The 26,724-nt window shown below is 44.8% G+C and overlaps 4 protein-coding genes across 5 annotated transcripts; 1 reads left to right on the top strand and 3 right to left on the bottom strand.

Annotated features, from left to right (window-relative positions):
• The first annotated feature begins 1,323 nt into the window (after positions 1 to 1,323).
• On the top strand, positions 1,324 to 12,547 carry LOC146759744 (C-Jun-amino-terminal kinase-interacting protein 3-like). Its single transcript, XM_085509641.1, has 5 exons — positions 1,324 to 1,605; positions 8,748 to 8,868; positions 9,144 to 9,214; positions 9,628 to 9,719; positions 12,505 to 12,547. The coding sequence occupies exons 1-5, from the start codon at positions 1,360 to 1,362 to the stop codon at positions 12,530 to 12,532; spliced, it is 558 nt and encodes a 185-aa protein (XP_085365767.1). The 5' UTR covers positions 1,324 to 1,359; the 3' UTR covers positions 12,533 to 12,547.
• Positions 12,548 to 14,060: 1,513 nt separating this feature from the next.
• Positions 14,061 to 20,449, bottom strand: LOC146759743 (kinesin-like protein KIF20B). 2 transcript variants are annotated; one of them, XM_085509674.1, is made up of 5 exons: positions 20,025 to 20,449; positions 19,468 to 19,529; positions 19,145 to 19,264; positions 17,730 to 17,925; positions 14,061 to 15,459 (listed from the first exon to the last, which is right to left on the bottom strand). In XM_085509674.1, exons 1-5 carry the CDS (start codon positions 20,215 to 20,217, stop codon positions 14,708 to 14,710), a joined length of 1,323 nt encoding a protein of 440 aa, XP_085365800.1. In that variant the 5' UTR covers positions 20,218 to 20,449; the 3' UTR covers positions 14,061 to 14,707. The 2 variants fall into 2 exon arrangements, with proteins under 2 accessions (XP_085365800.1, XP_085365799.1); XM_085509673.1 differs by having other exon boundaries at positions 14,061 to 15,462; positions 20,025 to 20,441.
• Positions 20,450 to 23,554: 3,105 nt separating this feature from the next.
• Positions 23,555 to 25,801, bottom strand: LOC146759742 (obscurin-like). Its single transcript, XM_085509863.1, has 3 exons — positions 25,635 to 25,801; positions 24,533 to 24,799; positions 23,555 to 23,889 (listed from the first exon to the last, which is right to left on the bottom strand). Exons 2-3 carry the CDS (start codon positions 24,780 to 24,782, stop codon positions 23,555 to 23,557), a joined length of 585 nt encoding a protein of 194 aa, XP_085365989.1. The 5' UTR covers positions 24,783 to 24,799; positions 25,635 to 25,801.
• Positions 25,169 to 26,494, bottom strand: LOC146759741 (obscurin-like). The gene is made up of 3 exons (XM_085509862.1): positions 26,110 to 26,494; positions 25,738 to 25,899; positions 25,169 to 25,179 (listed from the first exon to the last, which is right to left on the bottom strand). The coding sequence occupies exons 1-3, from the start codon at positions 26,450 to 26,452 to the stop codon at positions 25,169 to 25,171; spliced, it is 516 nt and encodes a 171-aa protein (XP_085365988.1). The 5' UTR covers positions 26,453 to 26,494.
• Positions 26,495 to 26,724: the final 230 nt, after the last annotated feature.

Genomic DNA, 26,724 nt, shown 5'->3' with positions numbered 1-26,724 from the left:
TGCAGCTGAGATCTCACAGAGCACTCTGAGGTTTCTCTGCAGCTGTTTTCTGCTGCTGTTACACAGCACGGAATAGCTGGGATCCCCCAGGCACTGCCCTCGCACCAATAACTCCATTGTGCTCAGGATGTGCCAATGTGCTGAAGTCAAACTGTGCCATGTGGGTTTCACACAGATCGAACGCAGGCTGCAGATCTGCTGGCAGCCCTCAGGAGCTCCCCTGCCCTAATCCCACTCTTGCACTCCTTCCCTTCGTGCTCTTGTGGCCTTTAATAACACCGTGACACCTGACAGCCTCCTCCTGTCTGTAAGCTGTCATTTTATGCAGCCATTTCTCTTCCGTTTACCCCCCAAACTGAAGATGTTTCCCTGCAGTGAATAAGCGATGAGGTTCTTTTCACCTCTCCTTGGACAACTTCCTTTATTGTTTTTTCGGAGCATTAGGGACTCTGAGACCCTGGAGTGTGTCCAGAGAGGAGCAATGGAGCTGAGAAGGGCCTGGAGCTCAGTGGGGCCCTATGGGGGTGACCAAGGGGACGGCAGGCAGCCAGTTTTCCCTGTTTTTCTCTCTGGATCCATCCCCGCCTCAATGGGGCCATCAAACCCTTTTGCTGCAGAACCCGCAGGCACTTCACCTTGAAGGATCATTACCTACATTGAAACTACTGTTACATGCAGGCGCACAGGAGTGCCCTGGTTTTCACAGGCTCTGGGCAGAGACGTTCAGGTCTGGAGGCGTTTGGGGCATCACTAATTGAGCTGCAAAATGAGCTTATAGCTCCTGACTCCTCCCATCCAGAAATATCGCTCCTATATCGGCCCGCGCTGCCGGAGCTCACGGGACTCGGCTCCCCGCCGCCGGGATCGGGTGGTGCGTGCGGGGCTGGGGGTCGGGCTGTATTGTGCTGTTGTGTTGTGTTGTTGTGTTGTGTTATGTTGTGTGTTCCCGGTGTTCCCCTGCCGCTCTCCAGCTCGGCTCATTCCGGCCCCGCATCGTTCTGTGACTCCCCCCCCCCCGCCCCTTGGCGGCTCCATACATGCACACGGCGGCAGCGCGGCCCGCACGGCGCACACGGGGATGCCACAGCTCCGCCCCACCCCGCCCGGCTGCAGCTCCATCCGCTCAGCGCCGCGTCTCGGTGTCGGGGCGGCGCCGCGCGGCTCATTGGGTCCCGTTGGCGGGCGGAGCGTGGTGGGTCTCGGCAGCGGCGGATTGGAACGGAGCGGATTGGAACGGAACGGAGCGGATCGACGCGGGGCGCAGCGCATCACTGTGGGGCTGGCACGATGCTGGAGATCCAGCTGGATGATGGCGGCGTGGGGGGGTACCCGGGCAACGACTATTGCTCGGGGTCGGTGATGTCGGAGCGGGTGTCGGGCCTGGCCAACAGCATCTACCGCGAGTTCGAGCGGCTCATCCACTGCTACAACGAGGAGGTGGTGAAGGAGCTGATGCCGCTGGTGGTGACGGTGCTGGAGAACCTGGACTCGGTGCTGACCGATAACCAGGAGCACGAGGTGGAGCTGGAGCTGCTGCAGGAGGAAAATGAGCAGCTGCTCACACAGTACGAGTGGGAGAAGGTGCTGCGCAAACAGGCCGAGGAGGTGAGTGAGAGCGGCCCAGCGCCAACGGGGCCCAGCATCCATCTTGTGCGCGGCGCCAAGGGCCGGGGATGTGATGCAATGTGATGCGATGATATGATGCGATGCGATGTGATGATGTGATACGATGTGATGTGATGTGCTGCGGCGGTACCCGCATAGCAGGCCGCACTCCCGGCCCCGCTCCATCCGCTCCGCGCAGCCCGTGCGGAGGGGAAGGGGAATGGCTGGGAATGGCTGGGAATAGCTGGGAATGGCTGGGAATAGCTGGGAATATCTGGGAATATCTGGGAATGGCTCCGCGTTGCTGCGCTGCCCCGAGCTCGAACACCGGCTGCACGGGGATGACTGGAGGATTCCTGCCGGTTTCGGGTTTAAACGCGGCCCTCAGATGGTTGATGTCTTCCCTGTACTTCCCCTGCCCTGGAGATGGTTCCCTGTCTGATCTCAGCGGCCTTTCCCCGGGTGCTGCGGGTCCCGGATCCCCGGGGCTGCGGCAGGTGCTGGGAGCGGGCGGCATCGGGGCACAGCGCCTCATGCGGGGACAAAGGAGCCGAGCTGAGCGCGCTGCTCCGCACTGAGCGCTCGAGTCCGCCGACACCACCGGCATCTTTCTGGCCATAGGCGCAGCCGGGCGGCTCCGGCCTCCAGCAGGGCCGGTCTGCGACGTGCCGGACACATTGGTACCGCTAGAAGTGTAATGCTGCCGTGTCATCAGCATGTCTTTGCAAAGCTGCTGGGAAAGGAATGTATGCGTCTGTATTGGCTGTGTTTTAACACTGGGAGAGTAGAGGGTTTTTTCCGTCCCAGGAGTCTTGCTCAGAGTCGGGTTTTGATTTGCTTAGATGTGGTAAATGAAATCCCTTCATGACTCCAGAGTAAAGCGCCGTGCAGTATTTCAATGGAGGTGCTCTGGGTGCTGGATGGTGAGGACGTGAGCCCAGGACATTTATCGCCCTGTACTAATGCTGGTCAATTTGGGTTGTAGCCTTAAGTTTTAAGTATGTGTTAATAAAACTTACAGCTGATCTTTTCAAATTCATATGAAGGCAGGGAGGGATTGAAAAGCAATTCCAAGTGTGGGACTTCATTCCACAAGCCGGTATTTTGTAGCTTCTGAGAATTAAATACTTGGAAATGTGCTGCTGCTGGGGAGGAGTGGGGCTCGGGGCGTGGGGTGGAACAGCCCCATGGATGGATCCTGCATCTTTGGACTCGTATCTTTCTGCTCTCAGTTTACCAGGTACAGGGGGTGCTGCTTCCTGCTGTGCCTGCTCCTGGAAGCAGATGTGGTGACAACATTTACGTCCTGCAGGGGCGCTCGGACCCACAGCACGGTGCTGTTGGCAGATGTAAAAGCACTCTGTCATCCTCAGGCGCATCTAAGCTGAATGGGCAAAAAAGTATCTGCATAGGGCCTTGTTAGCAGAAAGGAATAGATAATGTGCTTCTATGAGAACAAATGGGTTTTGCCCCCTGTGTAGCCTCTGCTATCAGCTCACGTGTGTGAGATACAGCTGTCATTCCCTTTGTGTGTGACCAAAGCACACCATTACCTGCAGCAGTTTCCTGTGTGCCTCTTCCTGTGCAGTGGATTACGTGTTATGGAAGTGAAAATCTCTTATGCTACAGAGAATTCTGCTGTTCATCAGCTCATTGTAAGCAGAGAAATGCACCCCCCACCAGAGCACGCCTTGCACTTCTGTAGCAGGGGAAGCCCATCTCCGTCCCTGAGCAGCACTCGGCGCTGTGTGCTTTGCCTGTCCTGGGTCTGCAGCTTCCAGCCCCACCTTCAGTGGGGGTTCCACCTCCAGGAGCGATGTTCAATCCCTTGCTGTTGAGTTCTTTGCGTGTATCAATGATCATTTCAACAGCTGCAGCAATGCTGGGGAGCTGGGAGTCGGTGATCACAAAGTAATTTGTTCCTGTATTGCAATATCATGTCATGGGCGTCTGATTACATCGTTAGTTTATTGATGTTAAGTGAACTGAAACCAGCAGTGGATGTTATTCTCTGGCATAAAAGTTGTGTCGTATCCTCCTGTTCCCGCTACTGCAGAACCACCAGATCTTGTTTTACATAAGCGTGCACCCAGCCATGTCCTGCTCCATTGGGGCAGCTTGCACAGCCTTCATTTCCCTTCCTCTGAAGCAGAGGTTTCTGTCTCCATGTTCTGCCACTCATTTCCCCAGGATGGTTGCATTCAGTATCTTTCAAAATACTCTCAGCCAAAAGCGAAGCTTTTCTGGACACTTTGACTGCAGAGTGACTCAATATTTTCCACTTGCTCTAAAATAGGGCAGCAGAAGCACCCGGACAAGAGCACTGAAGTCAGAAGTCCCTTGAAATGAAGCAGTGCAGTCAGTCTGTGATTGCAGGGCTCAGAATGTCACATTTCTTTTCCTTGACCTCCAAAACACTGAAGCTGTGGAACAGCGTCAGCTTTTCAGTATTGCCGTGTTCTTCCACCTGCTTTGCATTGTGTGAGCGCAGGGTAATGGCTGCACCTCTCCTAGAGCCCATTTAGGGGCTGACTGCTGCTGGCAAGGGTCTCTTTCTGGAGATCCCCCCTTGGTGCAGCTTTCCCATGTGAATCCGAGATCTTCTGCTCCAGGTGAGCGATCTTCTTCCCTTCCTTTATAGCACCTCTGTTGTGCCGCTCCTGTCATTGCACAGAGCTGGGGCTGCCCTGTCCCAGTGCAGAGTACAGCACTTCCCTTGTTAATCCTCATGTGGAGCCTAATGCACATCCCACTAACTCGTCAAGCTCTCACTGCAAGGCCTCCCTACACTCCAGGGAGCCAGCAGCTCCCACTATTTAGTGACATCTGCAGCTTATGCATAGGACCTTGCATAGGAATTTTCTTCCTGCTCTGTAGCGGGTGTTAGGATGGCACCCACTTGTAGGAGCACAGAACTGGGAGGGACCTGCTGACTCAGCAGCCCATTCCTCAGCACTGCAGGCAGTTGCATTACAGAAGCTGCTTCATAAATGTATCAGGCTTTGTCTTAAAGCCATTACTTAAACCTCTTGCGTCTGCTCTTCTAAAAGTGACCTCCTCCTGAATTCCACTTTCTTTTTTTTTTTAACTTGCAGCCTGTTTTTACTGGTTTGTTCTTGTGCCAGCATTGACTTTTACTCCAAGTAACTTCTGCCTCCATGAGATATCTGTGCCTTTGAAGTATTAATAGAAACCAGTCCTGCCTTTGGTCTCCATTGTGTTGGTGGCACGAGCCGAGCTCTGCTCGCTGCCTGCTGGAGGAGGGTCAGGTTGGAGTGTCCCATGGAGGGATCTGTGTACAGCTGGTTTGGGTGACACTTGGCTGTGCCTGGTTTGATCCCAGGGCGTGTGGGGCTCCAATAGCAGGTGGCTTTCCTGGAAGGCTTCAGCATGAATTGGAGTGTTGCACTGTTCAAAATGACAATGGTAGGATTTATCTGGTGTGATCACCCTGCGTGTTCACCTGTGTGACATCCTGTTGGCTGGAGATGGCAGCACGTCTGTCTGTCTCCTCACACTGTGTTGCAGCTGACCTGGGGCTCATCTTTGCTTTGTGCTCAGCTCCCTTCTCTCAAGTCTTCTCATTGCAGTCACGATGTTTGCATGCCCTTGCCCAGTCCCAGCTCCTCTCTGACCATCAGCATCGCTTCGTTCCTCCTGTGTGATGTTTTGATTCTCTTCATGAGTGGCATCTCCCAGTCCGGTCTCATCTGCTGCACTCGAGTAGCACCTCCTGCCCTGTCAGCCCCACTTACCACAAGGCTGCCTTGAAGAGCTCTGTTAGCTGCCCGTGCTCCCTTTGTGCTCCTCTACAGTGATCCATGGTGTGCGGGGGCAGAGCTGTGTCAGGGCTGGGAAGAGCCCATCTGCCTGCCCTGGCTCTGCCATAGCACCAGGCCTGCTTCATGGAGAGCATTTAAAGGGCAGAGCATCTCATTCTTCAAAAAAAGGCTCAGATCCCTTGGAATAGGAATCCAGGAGATGGTTTTATTGATATATGCCAAAATAACAGCATTTGATTTCACAGAAGCATTTGAAGACCAATCTACAACTATAAAGTAGCTAACACATAAAAGATGTGCTTGTGAATCCTTGAAATTAGCAAGAGAAGCAAAAGCCCTTAAGGGCTGCAGTTGTCAAGGGGATGTTATTTCACTGAGGCTGTGTGCTCCTGTGCAGGTGGAGGTGTTCCTTCAGAGGAGTGTTTCTCTTTGGGGAGGATAGCAAAGATTTGAGCGTGGGGTGTAGCTCAAAGCATCTGCCCACCAGGCAGTACTGCGTCCTGCCACCAGTGGGTTCTGCCCTATTTCTTTGTCTTGGCCTCCTAAGACAGAATACTGTCAACGTAACTTCCCGAATTGCCAGTTAATTACTGCCCCAAATTGTGAGTTGGAGGCTGCACAGCCTGCATTGGCTCCCTGGCTGACAGCCTTCCTGCAGGTGGGGAGTGGAATGCGGTGTGAGTCCTTCCTGCCCTGCAGACAGCCCCCTCCTCACAGGCAGCTGTGCGTCCAGCTGTGCATCCAGCTGTGCGTCCAGCTGTGCGTCCAGCTGTGCATCCAGCTGTGCATCCTCCCTGTTCTCCCGGGCAGTGCATCCCAGCGCTGCTCTCTGCCCAGCCGCAGGGTAAGGTGACGGCTGAGCTGCTGCTGTTCCCGTCAGCATGTAATACGTGCTGCCAGCCAGCCCAGATTAAGACCTTATAATAAGATTTCTGCATATATGCACACCTAGCTCACTCTGCCTGATTTATTGTTAATATGATATGATGGTTTCTGACCGCATGCTACTATTTTTAGTCATTTTCTTCCTCTGAAAGCCAGTAATGCAGGAAGCTCAGCCATCTCCAGTGTACCGCTGCTTTGCAGAGGAATACTCGTTCTTTCACTTAAGATGATTTTGTGCTCGTTGTTTTCCATTTAACGATGAGCGTGTGAACCATGGTGCTGGTTGTAACCTTATCCTGAGATGTTAGAGACCAGCAATCCTGCTTGAAATCCAGGGAGAGGCTCCAGCAAGACTAATTTGTATGTGTACAGCAGCGTCATGTTCCATCATTACTAACTGTTTAAAATATATCTGGCTCCTATAACTGCTGGAAAATTATCCTTTGAAAGCAAGTATGAAGGGATTGGAAAAAATAGTAATGCTGTGCTCGGCTTTGCTCTCCCAGGACAAGTGGGAGTGGGCTCTTTGTTCTTCCAGTTCACCCATTGATTTCATTGTAGTGGGGTAGAAAAGAAAGGAAGATTTTCCCTTCAACATCATTTGAATTACCTGTTCCTGAGGCCTCACTTCTTGAGCCTGTCCAGGCTCCATGGCATCCCTTCCTTCTGTTCTGGTGCAGTTTGTAAACATATGTGTGGAAAATAGATAGCTGTGTGTTACTGTCAGTTAACATCTGCAATGTTGAAGTCACCCATAAGGACCAGGGCAGCTGGGTTTCAGGTCTCTCTCAGTTCCTTAGAGAACAGTGCCTCCATGTCCCCATGCTTGCTGGGTGGCCACTCCCAACGGCACCCACTTTATTTGCTTGTCTTGACTTTCTGATGCAGGGGGAGACACTGGCTGGGAGATTCTGATGGAGGAACAGCCAAGAAGCGTTTTGGAGCCAGACAGAGTGAGGAGCCGTTGGGTCCCTGTGCCCAGAGCTGGTGTTCGATCTCCGTAGGAGATGGAGCAGGATATTGCTGCAGTGCACTCACCTGAGATGCTCTTCTTCCCTGAGAACACTTAGAGTGGCATTAATTTTTAATGCTGCTGTCTCTGTTTCTTCTCCACGTGGTCGGCTCATTGCTAGTTTGCAGTTTGTTTGAGTACTTTGAGGCTGCAAGACAGACAGGACTAAGAAGAGCCTTAGTGTGGAATGTTTAATCTTCCAATCGGTTTCACTAAACTAAACCAAAGCAACGGTAGCAAATCCAGGAATCCTATTAAAGTTGACCTACATAGTGGGAATAAAATTGGTCTCCTGCTTTCTTTTGCTTCCTGTTTTACTGTTGAGAGTTCTGTGAATGTTTTCCTTAGAGTCAGTTAAAGTTTATTGCTACTCCAAGCACAATTCCTGCCTGGCTGGGTGGCACACGCCTGGGTGGGGAGCTGGGAAGAGATGGGCACCTTGTGCCAGGAGAGCTGCACAAGAGTGAAAGCCAAGCAAGTGAGAAGGGAGAGGGATTTAGCGCTGGGCTGTAATTGGAAGTTTGTCAACAGAGCATTAGCATGGAGTGCTTCCAGCAAACCCTGAGAGGGGGCAGAGGGAAATACTGCTTTTCTTAGCATAGCTTCAACCAGTCCAAACCAAGTGAAATGGCTTCTTTAGGCCTGTTGCTCAGTGTGGCTGTCTTGGTTAGAACTTTTTCTTTTTTACTGATGCCCAGAGAAGACTGGCCGGGATTTTCTTGCTGTGAGGTCTCATCACTCACTGCTTCCATTCTGCACCAATTGAGGCATAACTCAACTTACAGAACTGAAAAAGTAAGACTCAAGTTTTTCTTAGCAGCTCTGGAGCTGAATGTGCCATCCTTATAGAATCACCTGTCAAAGTTGCTCCATGTAACTCTCTACCCCTTCTCTGATGTGTGCCTGAAAAAACCTCTGGTCTGAGATCTGGGAAGTGGATTGCAAAGGAGACTGTGAGGTGTGACGGTTGTGGGTTGGTTTTCCACAAGGCTTGTATGTTTCCTGCAAAATTTAGATGCAACATCATTAATAGTGGGAACTTTCTGATGTCTGAAGGAGATTTCTGACGTAGGCACTTCTAAATGCGTGACCGTAGACACAGAATTTGGCTTTTCTGACATAAAACTAACAGGAATCCAAATTCAGCCTAGCATGATAAAGGTGTTGTTGAAGATGATGGAACCGTGTTGGTTTACATAACTTGCATTGGCCAGCAGATTATATCTTAATGATACACAAAGTACATCTTTTACTTTATTTTAGAAGATAAGTATTTCTAGCTTGAGTAAATGCTGTTTTAACTTAAAGCACATAGAAATTCTTATCTCTTGCTTTTTTTGTGTGTGTACATATATATATGTATATATACGCACACATAGTATAGGAGGAGAGAAGAGGAAAAGTCAAATACGTTTAGGTCTGTTCCTCATCCTTACTTCCTTCTCTGGTTTTTCCCTGTACAGAAGTTCATAGAGTTTGAAGATGCACTGGAACAGGAGAAGAAAGAGCTACAAATCCAAGTGGAACACCTTGAATTTCAGACTCGACAGTTGGAGCTGAAGACCAAAAACTATGCAGATCAGAGTAAGCAAAGCTGTGCACCAGATACGATTATGTAGTTTGCTTTCCATGAGCATATACTTGCAGATATTCTTCATGTGCTGTTTTTTCTTGTTTGTTTTAATGTAGTTTGTGGAAAGCCTGAAATCTGTGGCTGTCCCTTTCTTTGGTATAAAAATCAGAGCAATCTACAGGGTGCGACATATCCACACTAGTGTAGTGCAGGTTTCATTGCTTCTCTTGCATGGAGCATGTCTAGATCTGTATGTTAGCTGATGGGTGGAATCTTTTCTTGGCAGTTTCACGGCTGGAGGAGCGTGAATCAGAAATGAAGAAAGAGTATAATGCTTTACATCAGCGTCACACAGAGGTAAGCTGTTGCCTGATTCCTTCCAAATAAACAAACTCTTAGCTTACCCATAAAACCACATCAGAGAATTGGGTTTTTCATCCTGACAGTGACTAGAGCTTCAGAAACTTGAGAGCATCAACATTATCTGAAGGGAGGGTGCAAGGAGGATGAAGCCATGCTCTTTTCAGTGGTGCCCAGTGCCAGAACAAGAATCAGAGGGTGCAAACCGGAACACGGGAGGTTCTGTCTGAACATCAGATAGCACTTTTTTAAAGAAATTTTAAGGAATTGGAAGTAAATGCTGGAAAACAATATTCAAAAAACAGAAATCACAGAATATCCCAAGTTGGAAGGGACCCATAATGATCATGGAGTCCAATGGAGTCTTTTGTTTTATTCTGTTTGCCTCACGTATTTTTTCCTCTTCTCAGATGATCCAGACCTATGTGGAACACATCGAACGATCCAAGATGCAGCAGGTTGTGGGAAATAATCAAACTGAGGGCAGTGTACCTGGGAGAAGGTAGGGCCATAACCTCTCCATATAATGTTTGCCATCCAGGAACTTATCAAATGAGTGCATATTTGCAAGAGAAAGAAACCAAAGGATCTTTCCCTGTGGGCATGGATTGTACCTGAAGCTTTTTGTAATGGGTTGAGGGTGAGTTGTGGATAAGTTCTCTAAGGTTTGACAGAGAGGAGTTTTTTGTGTTCTGTTACAAAGCTTAGACTTCATTGTGCTGCTGCAGATGGACGTCTTCTGGAAAGCAACGTTTGTGTTCTCAGGTATCATGTATAAGACTGATCCATAAAATGGATGGGGATGGAAGAGAGTGTTCATTTGTGTGTGTCTGTGTGCATGTGTGATAGCCAGCGAAACTGGAGTAGTTAAACGCATTAGCCTTTATGTAACTTCTTCCCCAGTTTCTTAAGGGAAGATTTATCTGAGTCAGTCACTCAATAGATCTACTTATGCCCATGAAAGTGCTTTGTTTTTTTCCCCTCTGTTTTCATAGCACCAAAGTGATCAGAGCCAGCCTCTGTTTAAAGGAATGGCAGTAGCAGGAAATGAAGTGCAGTATATAAAACCACTCTATTAAAACCACATATAAAAAGATAATTTCAAATGAAGAAAAGAAGAAATATTCTTCCTATTTTATAAAAATAAGGTTATTTTAGTACCTTCTGTTTAGATCCGTAACATTTAAATACTAGTGTGTCCATTAGGTTTGGGATAAAGAAAGTGGAAGGAAGTGTCAGGTCTTGAAATAAACAATATAAGCTCTCTGGAAGCTGTGGCTTCCTTTTGCTGGGTTGGAGTGCCTGGGAAGGAATTCAGATCATCAAGGTTTTGGTTGTGTATTGTAAAACAGCAGAGGAGAGAGCAAGAGAGACACAAACTGCTCCCCGGTTCCTTGCAGACGTGATGTTCCTTCCCCAGCCAGTGCTTGGCCTCCTGCCCGAGCATCGTGCTGTGAGGGGAAGGTTTGGGGGTCAGCCTCTGGTTCTGTGCTGGTGCCTTACTGGTGTGCACACAGGGCTGCTGGGGGGAACGGGAGTTTTGTTCACAGCTGTTGGTAACGTAACATTGTGTTAGAAGGAAGGGAGGATGCTGAAGGAAAATGGGCTCTGTAACTGCAGAACATCCATGTTTGAGACTTCTGCTGGGCTGTGTGCCTCTGCTGTCAGATGTCTCTGTACAAGCTCCTAGGCACACCCATGGTGAAGGAGAAACAGGGTGGATTAGGTCTTTGTTCAGTCCAACTCACCTCTCCCACCTACCTGAAAGGTATGAATGTTTGTAGGAAGAACAGCTGTGCTGATGTGTGCGTTTCTGTCTTGTTGCCATCTCCATGTCTCAGCTGGGAACAGGGGGAGCTGGGAATTGCTGAGCTGGCAGGGTGCAGCATTGCAGGAAGCCAAGTGTCAGTGTGTGGTCCTGTTTCTTTTGTTCTGCAGAGAGCAGCTCAGCTCTCCTGCCATGGAGAATATCCAGCAGTGTTTCAGGGGCAGCAATATAGCAGTTTGAAGCAGTTATACCCTAAACTCCAGAGGCAGAGAGACTTATCTAGGCTTTCTCCTGCACAAACTCTGAAGGACAGCACAAATCTGTAGCGGATCTAAAAGGAACTGGAATAGGAACATTCTGATCTGGCTGAGTTCTTTCCATATAGTAAGTTCTCAGTGCTGTGTTTTCTGCAGAGCAGTAAATTGGTGTCATGTCAGAGAGTGGCTTAGAAAAATAAAACTGATTACAGAATACAGTGTAACCCTTTCCCATCTGAAGGTAATGCTTTTCTAGCAGACCAGTGGAAAAATATAGAAATCTATACAAGGAAAGAAGAGCAGAAGCTGGATGGTGGCCTCTGTAGGTGAATGGAGGCAGGCATGATGGGTATGGAAAGAGAAGATATGGGGTGAAAAGAACCAGTAGGTTGTTAGGATTGTGAGAGTGTGTGTTCCTGACAGCTCCCTCAATAGGTTGTTTCTGTTTTCCTCTGCCCCAAACCAATCCTGATCACAGCTGTAATGGTTGGAGTGTGTTAGGCTGGTTGCCCCCCCACACCCCGTTCTCTGGTATGAAGGACAAACCTTGCACTGAGGATTGTCTCTATGTTGGAGGGATGCTATTCCATGTAACGTGTTGCTAGTTCCTGGAAGAATGGGAAGAAAGAGCAGCTCGCTGTGTCTGTCACAGCCCTTGCCAGGCCTCCATCTGAATCTGTAGGAACAGCAGCTGGGAAGTGGGTCGTTTTCCTTCATTTCAAGCTTTGGGCTGTTCATGTGTGCTGTATTTGTGTATGTTTGTGCCTTTGAGGGTTGTGTGGTCCTGTGTCTGCACAGCTGCGTGTGGGTGAACACCAGCACTTGTGAGTTGGTACACTGATGTGTTTTGGGGGGGATATGGGTGTAATCTCTCAATGTCTTCCTACATGTTTGTGAGTGCATTTGGTTACCTTCACCTGTGGATGTGCTTGGGTGTGTTTTATATGGTAGACTGTGTAAATACATATTTGCATAAGGCTGTAAATGCACCAAGGGTGCTTCCTTGTCACTTGAGAGAAGATGGTGCAAGAACTGCTGGGGGGTGTGTGTGTCTGCTGCCACCTGAGGAGGGGAATGGGTACAGTGCACACCTCCAAGTAGTATGAATAAAAGTGCATGCATTCGCTGTCTCTGATAGGGCTGCATGTTTGCATGACCTTCATTCTCTAATAGTTGTTGTTGTGTTTTTTTGTTGTTTTTTTTTTTGTCTTGCTTTTTGTGCAATTGCTGCTCTGTTTTGGCTGTTATGTTTGTCGCTGCAGTCATCGCCAGTCATGGAGGAAAAGGTAAATCCTACTGCTATTTGTTAATCATAGTTCTGGAGGTTGCTGTTGGGTGGTCGTGGTGTGATGCTGAAAGGTTCTGTGCTGGCCTATTTGCCCTCTTTGTGTACTGACATCTGCATTAGATTCACTCACATGGCACACTTCCCTTGGCTGGTGCAGAGGGAGCCAGCAAGCTGCTACATCAGGAAGGAGCTCATTCACCCAAAGCAGAAGGGGCAGAGGCTGGATTCCAAACCGGGATCATCCCTGTGTGAATGGACATTTGCACTTCACCTTCCAGATTACTTTAAAAAGTTGTCTTTTCTCCTTTAAATTAGAATCATCAAATCACCAAGGTTGGAAAAGATCCCCAATGATCCAAGTGTCCACCTACCACCAATATTTCCCTTCTAAACCATGCCCTGCCTACTGCATCTACACGTTTCTTGAGCACTTCCTATATGAGCACAAAATACACCTCTTTTCTAAGCAGGGCAGGAAATGCGTGTCACCAGTAACTGTCAGAATGCACATCTGACTTTGGCTGAGGCAGTGAGTTCTGCACCCTCATCCTACAAAGAGGGCTGTTGCCATCTTGCAATGATGGCAAACCTAGTAGTTCTGTTACATTTTCTAAGCTTTAAGGTCTTACAGGAGGAGCATTCTGATCCAGGTTTTGGCTACTGCAAGCCCTTATAGAGGCTTTTGCTGTTTTCCTCACAACATGAGGTGGAACTAACCAAGTGCTCAGAGTCCCCCTGGACCAGAAGGACGTGGGTGTATGAAAGTCACTCCAAAGGGCTGTAGTCAGCACTGAAAATTTATAGCAACCCTGAGGATATTCTGAACTACTCTGGGGACTAGTAACACCAACATCAGGACTGTGAAACTGAAGTTATCTTTCCTGCAGTTTTTCCTTGATGGGGCACAGAAAGCAGCCATTCCAAGCAGGAGCCATGCTGGCACAGCGGTGCAGTGTGCCGTGTCAGCTGGACAGTGCTCAGAATGGAAAGGCTGAGCATTGGTCTCTTCCGTTAGACATTTTGCTTTCACTTTGTAAATGAACTCTTTTCTGCCCCTGCCATGTCAGTGTGTTTGAGTCAGTCCTGGGGCAGCCTCAGATGCAGCTGCAGTTGTTTTTCACCCGTGGTCACAGATCACAGGATCACAGAACAGGTTGGGTTGAAGGGACTGCTGGAGGCTGCCGGTCCCACTGTGTGATGGTGGTAGCTGAGCTGAGTCTTGGTGAAATGATTGCTGTGTCCAGGAGCAGTGCTGTACTGGGCTGGCATGGAGCCTGATGGAGCAGGGAAGCAGATCGGTGTCTTGCAAGGAGGTGTTGACTGCTGCCCTGTTTCTGGAGTGTTCATGCTGACAAGCTACTTTCTTTTTTGAGTTTCCACCTCCACTGCTTGCTCTACATTTTCTCCCACTGGAACTTGGTCCCCAAATCTGTGTCAGCTTCCATATTGAGAATCAAATCCACAGCTTGCTGGTCACCTGCACTTTCCAGAAAGGAGAGTGATAAAGAAAAAGTAATACAGACATCTGGCTTTATGAGTGATGCATTTATTTATAAGTTTGTATAAATTCTGAATTTTGAGAAGACTGTAGTTGGATATGGAGGAGGAATCACAGAATGCAAGTATTACTTCTCTTGCTTAGTATTAGAAGTGATCCAAAACCCACTGATTTCTGCTGTTGGTGCAAACCAGGTTTGGGGTGGAATGTGCAGAAGTGGCGTGTAGGTGACTCACTTCAGCCTCTTTCTTCGTTCAATGATGCCCATTTTGTTGTGGGATTGTCTGCTGTGGCGTTTTCCCACGGTGCACCCATTTCTCAAAGGACACATTGGTTTGAATTTGCTCGGTTTCTTTGCACTTTTGCTTTTCCTTCAAACACTGCATGGGGGTGCTGATGTCAGTTGTGCCTGTCCTGGTCACTTGACCCCCTTTGACTTTCTAGGCAGATGGTTGGCTCTACCTGTAGACACTCTGGGTCTGAACAAACAGCACCATGGAGCTGTGGGTTTGGGAATCCACACAACTGCTAAGCTGGGGCAAGGAGTGCTGTTCAGTTTCTAATGACTAACATTTTGCATGAGCTAGTGTGCTGTTTCTTTTGTGTATGAAGCTCGTAAACAGCTAACAGATTGGCTTTCCCTCTCTCTCTGTTTCTCTGTTTAGCAGGAAGGAGCGTCCTAACTCTCTGAATGACGATTATGATTTTCAGCATTATTCAGTCCCGCCTTTAGGTTTTCATTGTCTTGAAGCAGTGCTTTGATGTGCTGACTTTTTTGTGAGGAAACATCAACAATACTTCTGCATACTTCCCAAATCCTTTCAAGACTATAGTTAAAGGAGAGGTCCTGCACAAGATCTGAGATGGAAGAAGTCTGTGACTGAATGCATGCAGAACTAATTTGAGATGTCCCTGGCTCATCTTTTTCACAGTCTGAGGAATCCTTTACACTGACAAAGTCAGTACCGATGGCGTGAAACTCTAAGTGACATTTGTATAATTCATCTAATTTGGTCCGCATTTCTTTTACTTGTGACACTTTATCAATTATATATTCTTTGGCAACTTCTATGTTGTTAGTTAGTTGGGCATTTTTGTTTTCAAGTGTCATATTTATAGATTTCTGTTCATCCAGTTCAGAAGCAATTTCCCGATAGTCAGCTTGACCCTGCAGAATTTGTTCACGGAGGGCATCAGCTGTTTCTTCAGAAAAAGAAAGCTCAATACGCAGGCTTGTTACCTGCTTACTGAAATCTTCTTTTTTATTTTTTTCTCTTCTGCATTGTTCTTCAAGCACAGCTAAATGACGTTCCAAGATTTCAGTTCTTTCCCTCAGTGCTAGTACTTCCTTTCGGTACGCGGAGCACTTTTGCTTCATGTGTTCAATTTTCTTTTGCTCTACAGTGTTCTTTTTCTTTCTCTCATTTACAACTACTGTAAAACAAACAAACAAACAAACAAAAAAAAGGGAAAAGGAATGTAGCTCAGATTGATTAAAATCATTATTACATAGCAGTTCACAACACCAAGTAGCAACTTCTAAGTGAAAAACTGTCATAATATGAAAGCCATGCCCTCACATCACATAGTATTTGATACTAGTGAAGGAATTAAAGTTCTCTGAACACGTAATCAGGTGCCTCAGATTTCTATACAGAATTAACAGCAAAAGGTTTTCAGTCTGGAAGAACACTTTTACCATGGCACTACTCAAACCTTCCACTCCACACCAGTAGAAAATCTAATTAGATTTAAGAAACATGGGAACGAGATAGATAATTCACAGCTATATTCTTTCTATCTTCCGTGCTTCAGCAATCCCTATAAGGCAGCCAGGAATCACTCCATCTACATCTAAATGGTAGATAAACAGTTCTCTAAGAAATTTCATTCCAACTCACAGTCCTCTTACTTTCAAAAGAAAGATAAAACCCTGGACAAGTTGATCACTTAAGTGTTGATATCTGTCTCTCTTATTCAGTTGATCTCTAAACAAAATATGAGGATTCCTACTTCTGTCCACACTTACTCTTTTGCATATAAAGTTCATTCATAAAGTTGTACAAATTTGCAGATTCAAGTTTCCATAAATATTCCATTAGCTTGGGGCTGTTTTTTTCTTTAACTGGTGAGCAATTAGCTAAAATCACATGCATTTTCTTTCTATCAAAAGCGACTTCTGCTGTAGCGCCCACGTGCAGCCTGCATTACATACAGATTCACATGTACTGCATGGAAACAGCCTCTTAACTCATCTAAGGAGTTTTATATACAGCCCTCAACTGATTTAAAAGTCATACTGAAGAAACAGCAGTGGCATATTCCACCCTAAACCAGGTTTGGGTTTTGATTGCTGCTCCCAGCATCACTAGTGAGGGGAATATGATTTATAAGTAATCTAAACACTTTATGCTGAAAACAACAAGCAAGCACTAAAGCAAGATAAATAAGACTAGGGAGAAGATGTGTAATGTTCAGTCTAGAAGCTCCTTACACAGGAAGTAGGGAAAAAGCATTATTACAGAGCATAGGAAACAAGACCTAAAAGCTCAGAGAATGGTGTAAATACCCTGAACTTGAAGCTGAGATAACCTAGCATCTCCTAAAACACTTTTGCTCGTGCTACTTATATAACTAATTCTACAAAAGAACCAGCACAACATACCTGTGCTCATTGTTCTACTGTGTATATTTAACATAGCTAAAGAATATATATTAAGCAGTTTTTGAAATTGGATGCTATTAATACTCACAAATAGAAGAAAATTTTAACATGATTGAATACTCAGTACTTCTTAACAGAAAACTTCATGATGGCATTGTGACTATCAGCTACCCATTTTAATTCCTATGTGGAGCATTGCTGTCATTAATTTTTAAATGAGAGCTTTGGTCATATGATTATAACAAACCCACTACTATTTGGAGTATGGAGGAGTCCACATCCCTCCCTCAGTCTCTGGTAAGATGCTTATATGTGATGCCATTCAGTGGTCACATTAGGATTCAATATTTATGCCAAATAAAGGCAGCAGGGACAAATCATCCAAGAACAGTATCTCATCCAAAGAAGGCCTTGACTTTCTCCCTTGCACATATTTTGCAAGAGGAATACAAGAAAGGAAGGGACTACAGCTAAGTTTTAGATTTTCCCTTCTACATTGTATATGCCTTCCGTAATTCTAGGAACACTGATGCTCAGCTGTGCCCAGAAGTGAAGTTAAATGCATCAGAGCTTATCCAAACCATTTTGCTCAAATATTGCCCATGAGCGAGCAATTAGCAGGTCGTCAACAATTTTGATAGTTGCTTCAGGAAAAACAAAACAAACAAACAAAAAAAAGCACTTGAACAGCTGATGCTACTCAGAAGATCAGCAACAGCAGTTGAAACAATCCTAAAGAAACTGCTTTAAAACTATTACCAAATCTGCAAGTGCATCAACAGATGAGGAAAAAGCAGCAAAAAGGAAAAAAATAGTGCAAAAAACTTTTATTCTTAAGCATTCAAAAATGAACAGCATAGGACCTTCTGAAAAAGGGATATTTACATAACAGTTACTTCTATTTACAGTTTAACACAGTGGCTTTTCTCCTTATACCATAAGGTAACGTGCTTCACAGCCTTTTGCTTCCGATTCGGAATAGGAAGCAATTTATTGTTTTGGAAGACACCCTGTTCAACGATGGAAGAAACTGTACCTTTCTTTGGAGGTGGCTCTTCCACAGTAGGCTTATCTTCATCATTACTGCGCTTTCTTCCCACTTCCAACTCAGTTTTCTCTTGTTTCAGTGCTTTAACTGAAAGCACTGAAAATTGGCTGCTTTCAGTTCCTTTATTAGTGTTCTCTTCTGCCGGTTCTGCTTTAATGGTAGTTAAATGGTAGGTAGTCTTTTCCTGTATTGATATAAGATCAGTTACATTGAAGCTTAACAAAAGGAGCACTTAAGTCTCAGTAATCTTCTGTAGGCAAATATTTACACAAAACCATACAGCTAAAATATTTACCCGGTGACTCTATAGACATCAGTTACAAATCTCAATAGAAGACAGAACAAGTACACCTTCAGATAATGACAAGTGCAATACTCGGTAGAGTATACAAGGGAAAGCAAGAGCCTAGCAGGTTACAAAGTAAAAGACTTGCACACAATCAAGAGTTTACCAGTTTATCAAAGAATTTCCTGTTTCCAAGAAGTCAACAAAATTACAAACATGGTCAAAGAGCAAATGGTCAGCTCTCATACAAGTTCATCACATCACACTTCTGCTAAGCTGCTAAAATCACTTTCATCGTGACAGATATAATCCAACCTTAAAGCTTAGTCAGCTCTGTCACGCATATTTTAGATTGTGTCCTTGACCACAAGTGAAGCTTCCTTACTTACAAGATGACGATTGTTAAGCCATGCTGGCACTGCCAAGGACTGATTATTCATCTTTAGTAACTTATGAAAAGAAAAGCCTCAGAAGTGTTCAGGCCACACAATCTCACAGATAGAGTTGGAGCCTTGTTCTTGGAAGAAGTAATAGGTGAGGACATGACTACTCATCACAGTCAGCTTTAATACCATGGAAATACTAAGTTGCAGTGATGCAGACAGTCAAAGACTAAGAAGGGTCAAGTTGCTAAGCTTACAAGGTTAGAGATCTGAGTGACAGAATTAACTATAAATGTTTTCAGAGCTACTTCAGGCTACCAAACATCAAAAAATGAACAAAAACCACCAGAAGTGGTATGCACACATACTTAATCAAGCTAGTCTTCACATATTCAGTAGCTGGCAGTACATTAGTCAGGATAAAGTTTTATGGACTGCATAGAACGTGGAGATATCCTGACCATTCCTACTCGTACTTCCAACTCTACTCAACATACTTTTACTGTTGCTCTTCCTCTGATGTAGGAGTGTGAGGCAGGAGTTAGTGGAACACAATGATATTTTTGTTGTTTGTGTTAACAACAACTACCTTCAGATAAATTTGAATTGTTTACAATTTCAAGCGAGTACCAGCTACATACAGAAAATCACTTTTCCAAAAATGTGTTGATTACAAGCATAGAATTAGTGTTTTTCTTTTTTTGTATAAGGATACGGAGATGTGTAAAACTCACATAATCTTTTACTTTTTCTTCTAAATGAGATTTTAAGTCTTGTAGCTCTGTAATAATGTCATCTTTCTGCACCACGATGTCCATTAGCTCTTGAATCCTTTCATTTTGTGTATTCATTTTCTTGGAAATAAAAAATAAAAAAAAATCAGTCATCAGTTTCTAATGTAGTGTTAAGTAGCTGAATTACACAATGCATTAAAGGCAAATTCAGTTAATCTAAGCTCGGTAAGAAATCTATTAATGGAGCCTACTGGAATAGCATTTTAAGCTACCACAAGTTGGTATTAAAACAATTTTACACAACATCTTCTTGATAAAGTTACCTCAGTTGCTTCTTTAAGTTGCTCAACAGACTCATCCAATTTAATCACCTGCATTTCAAAGTCTGTAACACACAGAAAAGGTTGTATTACATAAGTAGCCAATAGATAGTTTATTAAGTAATCAATTTTTCCAGATATTCTAATGTTTAGGTAGCTTTTGAACAGATTAATTAATTTGCATGTGGTCTTCACTTATTGGGAGTGATTCAAAAGTTTTCTATATTTCTTGGAACGAAAACATTGCATCAACAAGACATAAAGAAGAGTAGAGATTACAATATAAAAGTAAAAATCAAGATATAGACATTTAACCCCATACTTACGAAAGCGTAAAGCTGCTCGTTGCAGTTTAAAGGAGAGGGAGGAAAAAAGAAAAGAAATAACCAAAAACCGTGGAATTGCTGAACCTGAATATACACAAGGAACAAACTATCACTTATCTACAGGCTATGGTTCCAAAGGTAGAACATCTCCTCTAATTCCTACTCAAACTGGTTATTTCTCTTTTAGATTAATGAACTATTTCTGTCTTCTACCTTTCACATCGCATAACTCACCTTTGTTCTTCTGCATCAGCTCTTCTTCAGTTTTAAGTAGTTTGGTGTTTCTCTCTGTTAGCTCTTCTTTGGTCTCCATCAGTTCAAAGTTAGTTTTCTCCAGCTGCTTTTCAAACCAGCCAGTATCTTCCTTCGGGTCCCCCAGGGATACAATGGAACTATGTGCTGCCTCAGCTTGCTCTTTAATTTCCATGACATCATAATGCACAGAATCAAGAATGCCCTCAGGATCAACACAGGTGTCAGGCACTATGCTATGTTCTCCACCCTGAAACGTAATTTATAATCAGTTAAAACTGGTGAATAGCTGACTACATAATAGCTGTTATTTCTACAGATGGTCTGGATAGCCACTATGAAGACAGCCATACAAGAAGTTTTTAATTTCAGCTTCAAAACCCACCTCACAAATTCACATACAACATGACAGTGATTCGTATGGGGGGAAGATAAGTGGCATTCTAGTAGTAAAAGCTAATATATTTTATAGTATTTGATGACCACACTCCCCCTTTTTTTTTTTTTTAAATATTACCCCAGATTGATCTCCTTCAAATTTAACGTACAAGTTTGGACTCCCCTTTTCTTTGTATACAGCGTAAATTTTCATTTTGTGTTGCAGAAACAAGGAAAACGCCCAAATTCCCAAAGCTTTCTGAAACTGTTCTTAAGGCTCAGCAACTATTCTAGCTAGATGAAGAATAGATGTATCTTGCTCATCATACAGCAACACAGCATGCACTTCTTTGTAAACAGCCTTGTGTTTCTACAAGATGTGCCCATAACATTTAAATAGTAAAAAGGAAAATATTTAAGAAAAAAAAAAGAAAAATACCAGGGTGTCATGGTTTAATAATTTCGTAATTTTGCTATCAGTATTCCAAATCATAACGTCATATAAAGCATGAATACTTTTACTGCTCCCGAACACTTGCAGTATATTGTTGATATTGTCGTGTGGGGCCATACAGCAGCAGAGATTTTCAAGAAAAGAAAACAGATAATCCAAATTCTTTTGCAAGCTGGTTTTGCCATTAAGCGCAGCAAGGTGAAGGGGTCTGCACAGGAAATCCAGTTCTTAGGTGTAAAATGGCAAGATGGGCATCGACACATCCCAGCAGATGTGATTGACAAAATCACTGCTATGTCTCCTCCCACCAACAAGACAGAGACCCAATCTTTTCTGGAAGTAGTGGGCTTTTGGAGAATGCATGTCCCAAACTACAGCCACATAGTGAGCCCCCTCTATCAGGTAACACGGAAGAAGAATAATTTCTCATGGGGTCCTGAGCAGCAGCAGGCTTTTGAGCAGAGAAAACAAGAGATAGCCCGTGCCGTGGCCTTGGGGCCAGTACGGACGGGACAGGATGTAAAGAACATCCTCTACACTGCTGCTGGAGAGAAAGGTCCCACTTGGAGTTTGTGGCAAAGAGCTTTAGGAGAAACCCAAGGCCAACCCCCGGGACTTTGGAGTTGAGCATATAAAGGGTCAGAGGAGTGCTACACTCCCACTGAGAAGGAGATCTTAGCCGTGTATGAGGGGGTTTGGGCTGCTTCTGAAGTAGTTGGGACAGAGGTTCAGCTCCTTCTAGCACCTCGCTTGCCTGCGGCCCCCCTGTCACGGACACAGGTAGATTTTTGTCTAAACCGTGACAACTACCCAGAATGCAGCATAAGGGAATTTTTGCCTAGAACTCTGGAGGACTATTTGTAACTCAGAAAGGTCAGAGATAGAAAGTTCACACTGATTTCTGGGTCACCAGCCTCACCGTACATCAGCATTTTTGGTTTTTAAATGATACATAAAGTTCTCAATAGACCTGCTCTAGTCGGTAGTTCTTTCTCTTTCTGTGCAGCTTGCTCTGTGCATGGCTTGTGAACTGCTATTCAGGCCAGACAGCTGCAGCCCCAAAGACCTGCCATAAATGTACAAATTCTACCAGCATAATGTCTTGATAATATGACGAAGGATGCGGCTTTCTCGCTCTGACATGTAAAAAGTGCACTTCCACTTTCTTCAGTTTTCACATCTGAAAGTTCCTTGATAAAGTAATTAGGTTTTTCTGGAAGGAAAAAAAAAAGGATGAGGGTGTAGGACAAAGGGATTTGTTACCCCAACAAGTCCCAAGCATACAGAGGTGTCCTGAATCTCCTTTGCCCTCATTTCAGAATATCACATAGAGATGCAAAGAGTCTAAGAAGACCACAGAGTCCACCCATTTACATAGGTTTGATAATTCCAGTAGATATCTGGAAAGTTCAATACCATTATACATGCGCTGGTAGGATCTCATCTGATAAACTGCATATAGTTTGGATTACACATATTCAATATAGACTAATTCAGATTGCCATCTTTTCTTGGCTCACTAACACCCAAGATCATAGAATCATAGAATGATCACAGAATCATAGAGTGGCCTGAGTAGAAAAGGACCTCAAAGATCATCTAGTTTCAAACCCCCTCCAAGGGGTCACCAACCACCAGACCAGGCTGCCCAGATCCACATCACACTGGAGAATCATTCAGTTTCCAGATTATTTTAAGGAAAAGATTTTAATCCATCATATTTTCTGAAAACTAAGAATTGATCCTGCTCAAGGAAACAGAAGAGAAAAACATCACCCACAGGCTGCAGATATTTACCTCGACTTCTCTACATGCCATCCCCAGTGTGCTTTTCAACTCACCTTGCACAGTGACCCTGGCTTTTGTTTCAGAGTCCTCTGTCTCACAGGGGTACTCCCCACTGTCCTTGGCAGTAGAGTCATGGATGATCAGAATGGCCACACTTCCCTCCTGCTGCAAGTCGTACTTCTGGCTTTTTCTGATTGCTTTGCCATCCTTGTACCACCTGATGTTCAAATCCGGTTTTGACAGCTCACAGCTCAGGCTGATGTCCTGCCCTGCTGCTGCTGTCTTATCCTCCAGCTGTTTTGAAACCTCAGTAGGTTTTCCTGGAAGAAAACATTGCTTTTTGAGTAACATACACTTAGGGTAGGATGCCTCTCTCAAAATACACGCATCTACATGCTGGAGATAAGTTAGAAAGGCACTTGCAACAGAGGCCATCCTACAGCCAGCAGTAATCTGCAAAGTACAGACAATAGAATTCCAGGCAGCATTTATTCTCTCTTAAATCTACCCAATTGAGGATGATGAACCATTTCTGAAAACTGCCTCTCTCTTCTCTCCACTCATCACACTGGGAGCCTCGGATGATGCTCTCAGATGCACATGTTCTAGATAGGAATTTGTTGTACAGCTAGATGATGTGAAGGCCATCCCTTCAGCTTATACTTAGAGGATATTTGCTCCCACAGTTCCCTCAACAGAGCATTCCTGATTTACTGTTAATGGAACAAGCTGTAGTGAGATGACCATTGCCAACACTACCCCAGTGCTTTGGGTAGTTCTCACATTTGTGTAAAATGTTTCCTCCTTTTACTTATTTTTAAGAGAAATTCTCAGTGCTTCGAGGTTCAAGTAGAAGGTTGCTATTCACTTTAACCATATTATGAGTTAGCTCTCACGACAATCTTATCAGAAGACAGTTGAAGGAATCAGACCCCAGAATCTCTCCCATCTCATTACCTTTCACAGACAGAGAGGCTTTGGAGGTTAGACCACGGGCAGTAAAAACGACTTCCTCAGTGTCAGTAGGAGTCACACTTTTGATAATGAGAGTATATTTCCGACTCACGTTAGAAGCTTTAAATCGCCCACCACTTTCCACTCTGCTTCCAGTCAGTGTCCAGTTGAACTCATCAATGCTTTCATGGGAGAGAATGCATTCAAAAGTACAATCTTCTCCCTCCTGGATTTCAGTGTTTTTCAGCCGTTTGGTAATGCCAATATTCAGCTCTGGAAGATAAGAGATAGGTTAGTATGAGGTTTATATGGAGAAAAGGCATTTGTGACATATGTGAGTAGCAGTACTGGTGTTTTAACTCAGGATTTGCAGAACATGGCTGTGTTCCTTACTGATGTATTCTCTAAGACATTCTCCACTCAGAATTACCAGAAAGCTATAAAAAAAAGAGACGTGAATCTCTTGTCTTTGCTCTGGAAGAACTACAAGGCGAGCAGCTCAGTCCATGGAGCAGAATGAAGATTCAATGAGCTACAGAGGGAAAAACCTAACAGAGAGGACAACTCTAAGATGCTGCGTGAGAAAAAGGGTTTTGCCTATGACAAGAAATTAACTGTTTCTATTAGCTCATTTGTTACCATCCTACCCCTATTGGTGTTCAAACCATTTCTCCATTTTTGGTATGTTTAGAAAGGAAATATTTCCAGGACATTCTTGATGTGTTTGGTGATTTCCATGGCAAAATGAGATACATTTACATCAAAAGCAATGGGAATTTTCCAGACATCACTGCACTAAATTGCAGTAATACACTTCTATTGTAGAAACTATTAAGGCTCAAGGGGGAATAGGTGTAAGACATAGTGACCACACTGAATGTGCTTTCAGCACTCCTTTACTTTCCACAGTACTTACCCTGAATGCCGACCTTTGACTTGGCAACATCAGTGCCAATATCACAGGTATAGAAACCTGCATCTGACATCTCGAGGTCATGGATAAGGGGACATAGGGTCTTCCCAGACTGTACCAGTTCATACTTGTTGCCAGAAGGGAGCACAACACTGTCCTTTTTCCACACTGGTTTGACCTTCTCTTTAGAGACTTCGCATTCCAATTTAATCACACCCCGCTCCTCACCAAAAACATCATCCAAGGACTTCATGAAGACAGCAGGGTTCTCTGCAATTAAACAGGCAAAACAGAACAACATGATACAGAAGATCAGACATTTCCAGTTGCTTTCAGATTTTTAAAGAGGGATAAATAAATCTTCACCACTACTGACGACACCAAGATAGAACCTAAAGCGGTTTCATGTCTGTTGACTGAATACGCTTTATGGAATTCTGAACTAATCAGTAGGAGAATACAGGGAACAGGAGGGACAGCCTGCATTGCTTTGGGTGGGACTGATATCATATGAAGTAATTGGGATGCAGCTCTTCTAAAGCTGGAGAGCTGGCATTGCCCTCACATGGAGCAGAGCTCATACAGCAGGCCACAGGATTAAGAGGAACACTTTTGATTTTCCTGTATTATTGACTACTCTTATCTGTCTTCTATTTCACACATCAGATTTTTATACTGGGGAAAAAACTTCCACCAAATGCAAAAGAAAGGAGAAAGAGGAAATCCTTCAAACTCTGAGCGCATAGAGTAAAAGAGCTTAATTGCAGGGGAGAGCAGATTAGAATCACAGTATCCTTAGAATTGGAAGAGACCCTTAAAGGCCATCTAGCCCAGCTCCCCTGCAATAAAAAGGGACATTCACAGCTAGATCAGGTTGCTCACAGCCTGGTCATTAGTCATCCCAGAGGCAAAACACACACTGAATGATCTCTCCCTGCAGTCATAAATCCTTAATTCCATAAATCACTGGAAGAAAGCCCATCATGACTTTGGTGGCTATCTGAGCCCCAGAGAGGTGAGCTTTAGAAGCAGGATTGCTGCACAGTAGAATGAACTGGAGCTCCTTAGCATCTCTTACATCCAGGAGGGGTGTGATCAGACCCACCTATCACCTTCAGGTGCGCTTTCTGACACCCTGTCTGACTTCACTGTCACTGTGCCAGCATCCTCAGGCTTAACCTGCTTCATTGTCATTGTGCAGCAATTGCCAATGTTCTTGATGTCATTGTAATTGTTGGTGTAAAGGAGGTTGCCATTCAGGAACCATTCCACGTCCTCGTCATCATAAGACAGCTTGCAGGAGAAGACAGCAGAGCTTTCTTCTTCAATTTCCACATCCTGCAGGTGCTTCGTTACTTCTACATTGCAGGCTGTGGGGAAACAAGGTGAACTGTTACCACTGTTACTATAAATCATACTGGGATGTGGTAGAATGGTTGGACTAGATGATCTTTGTGTAATCTTCTCAGTGAAGACTATACATTTATAAAGTTAGCAGGAGAGAACGGCAGAAATCAACCTCAAGACGAGAAGTCTGAGGTGAAATAGGACATGGAAGAGGCCACCCTCCCTGCTCATACCTTCAGCTGTCAGCGTGGCCTCAGTCTCTGCAATTCCTGCCTTGCACTTGTACACACCAGCATCATCGGGCTTCAGCTTCAGAATCTTGAGCTCTGCTGAATGCTTATTCCTCTTGATCTTGTACTTCTCAGAGGGCTTGATGAGTGTGTGGCCCTTGAACCATTTCACAACCTTTGGAGAAGGCCTGAAGTCACAGGACAGGATGACAGAATGATGTTCCAAAGCTGTCTTGTCCTCCAACTTCCTGGTGATTTGTATATGGTAATCTGCAAAGCAGGGGTGGAAGAGAAGAAAGGATGAGGACAATTGGAAGAAGAGGAAAGTCTCTTGCGTGTATTCCATTCCTAATAATGTCAAGTTCACAATGGTTTTTTGAACCACTCCAAAGATAAAACAAACGATTGTCTATAGGGAATGCCATTGACTACATTTCTATAAAGTAATACTGTATATTATCTACCAAATGCAAGGTCCAGCTCTTGTTCTGTGCTTATTAAATTGCTCCCAGTTGAGGCTTTTATTCAAATAAGAGTGAGTTGAAAATATAACAAGTACTTTAGGGTGTGAATGGAGACTCTTACGCTGGGGACAACAGCAGATAAAAAACCTGGAAG

The sequence above is a fragment of the Coturnix japonica genome, chromosome 9 (assembly GCF_054131305.1).
Source record: "Coturnix japonica strain WE chromosome 9, WE-NBRP24, whole genome shotgun sequence".
NCBI lineage: Eukaryota > Metazoa > Chordata > Aves > Galliformes > Phasianidae > Coturnix > Coturnix japonica.
This window is presented reverse-complemented; position numbering and strand designations above follow the sequence as displayed.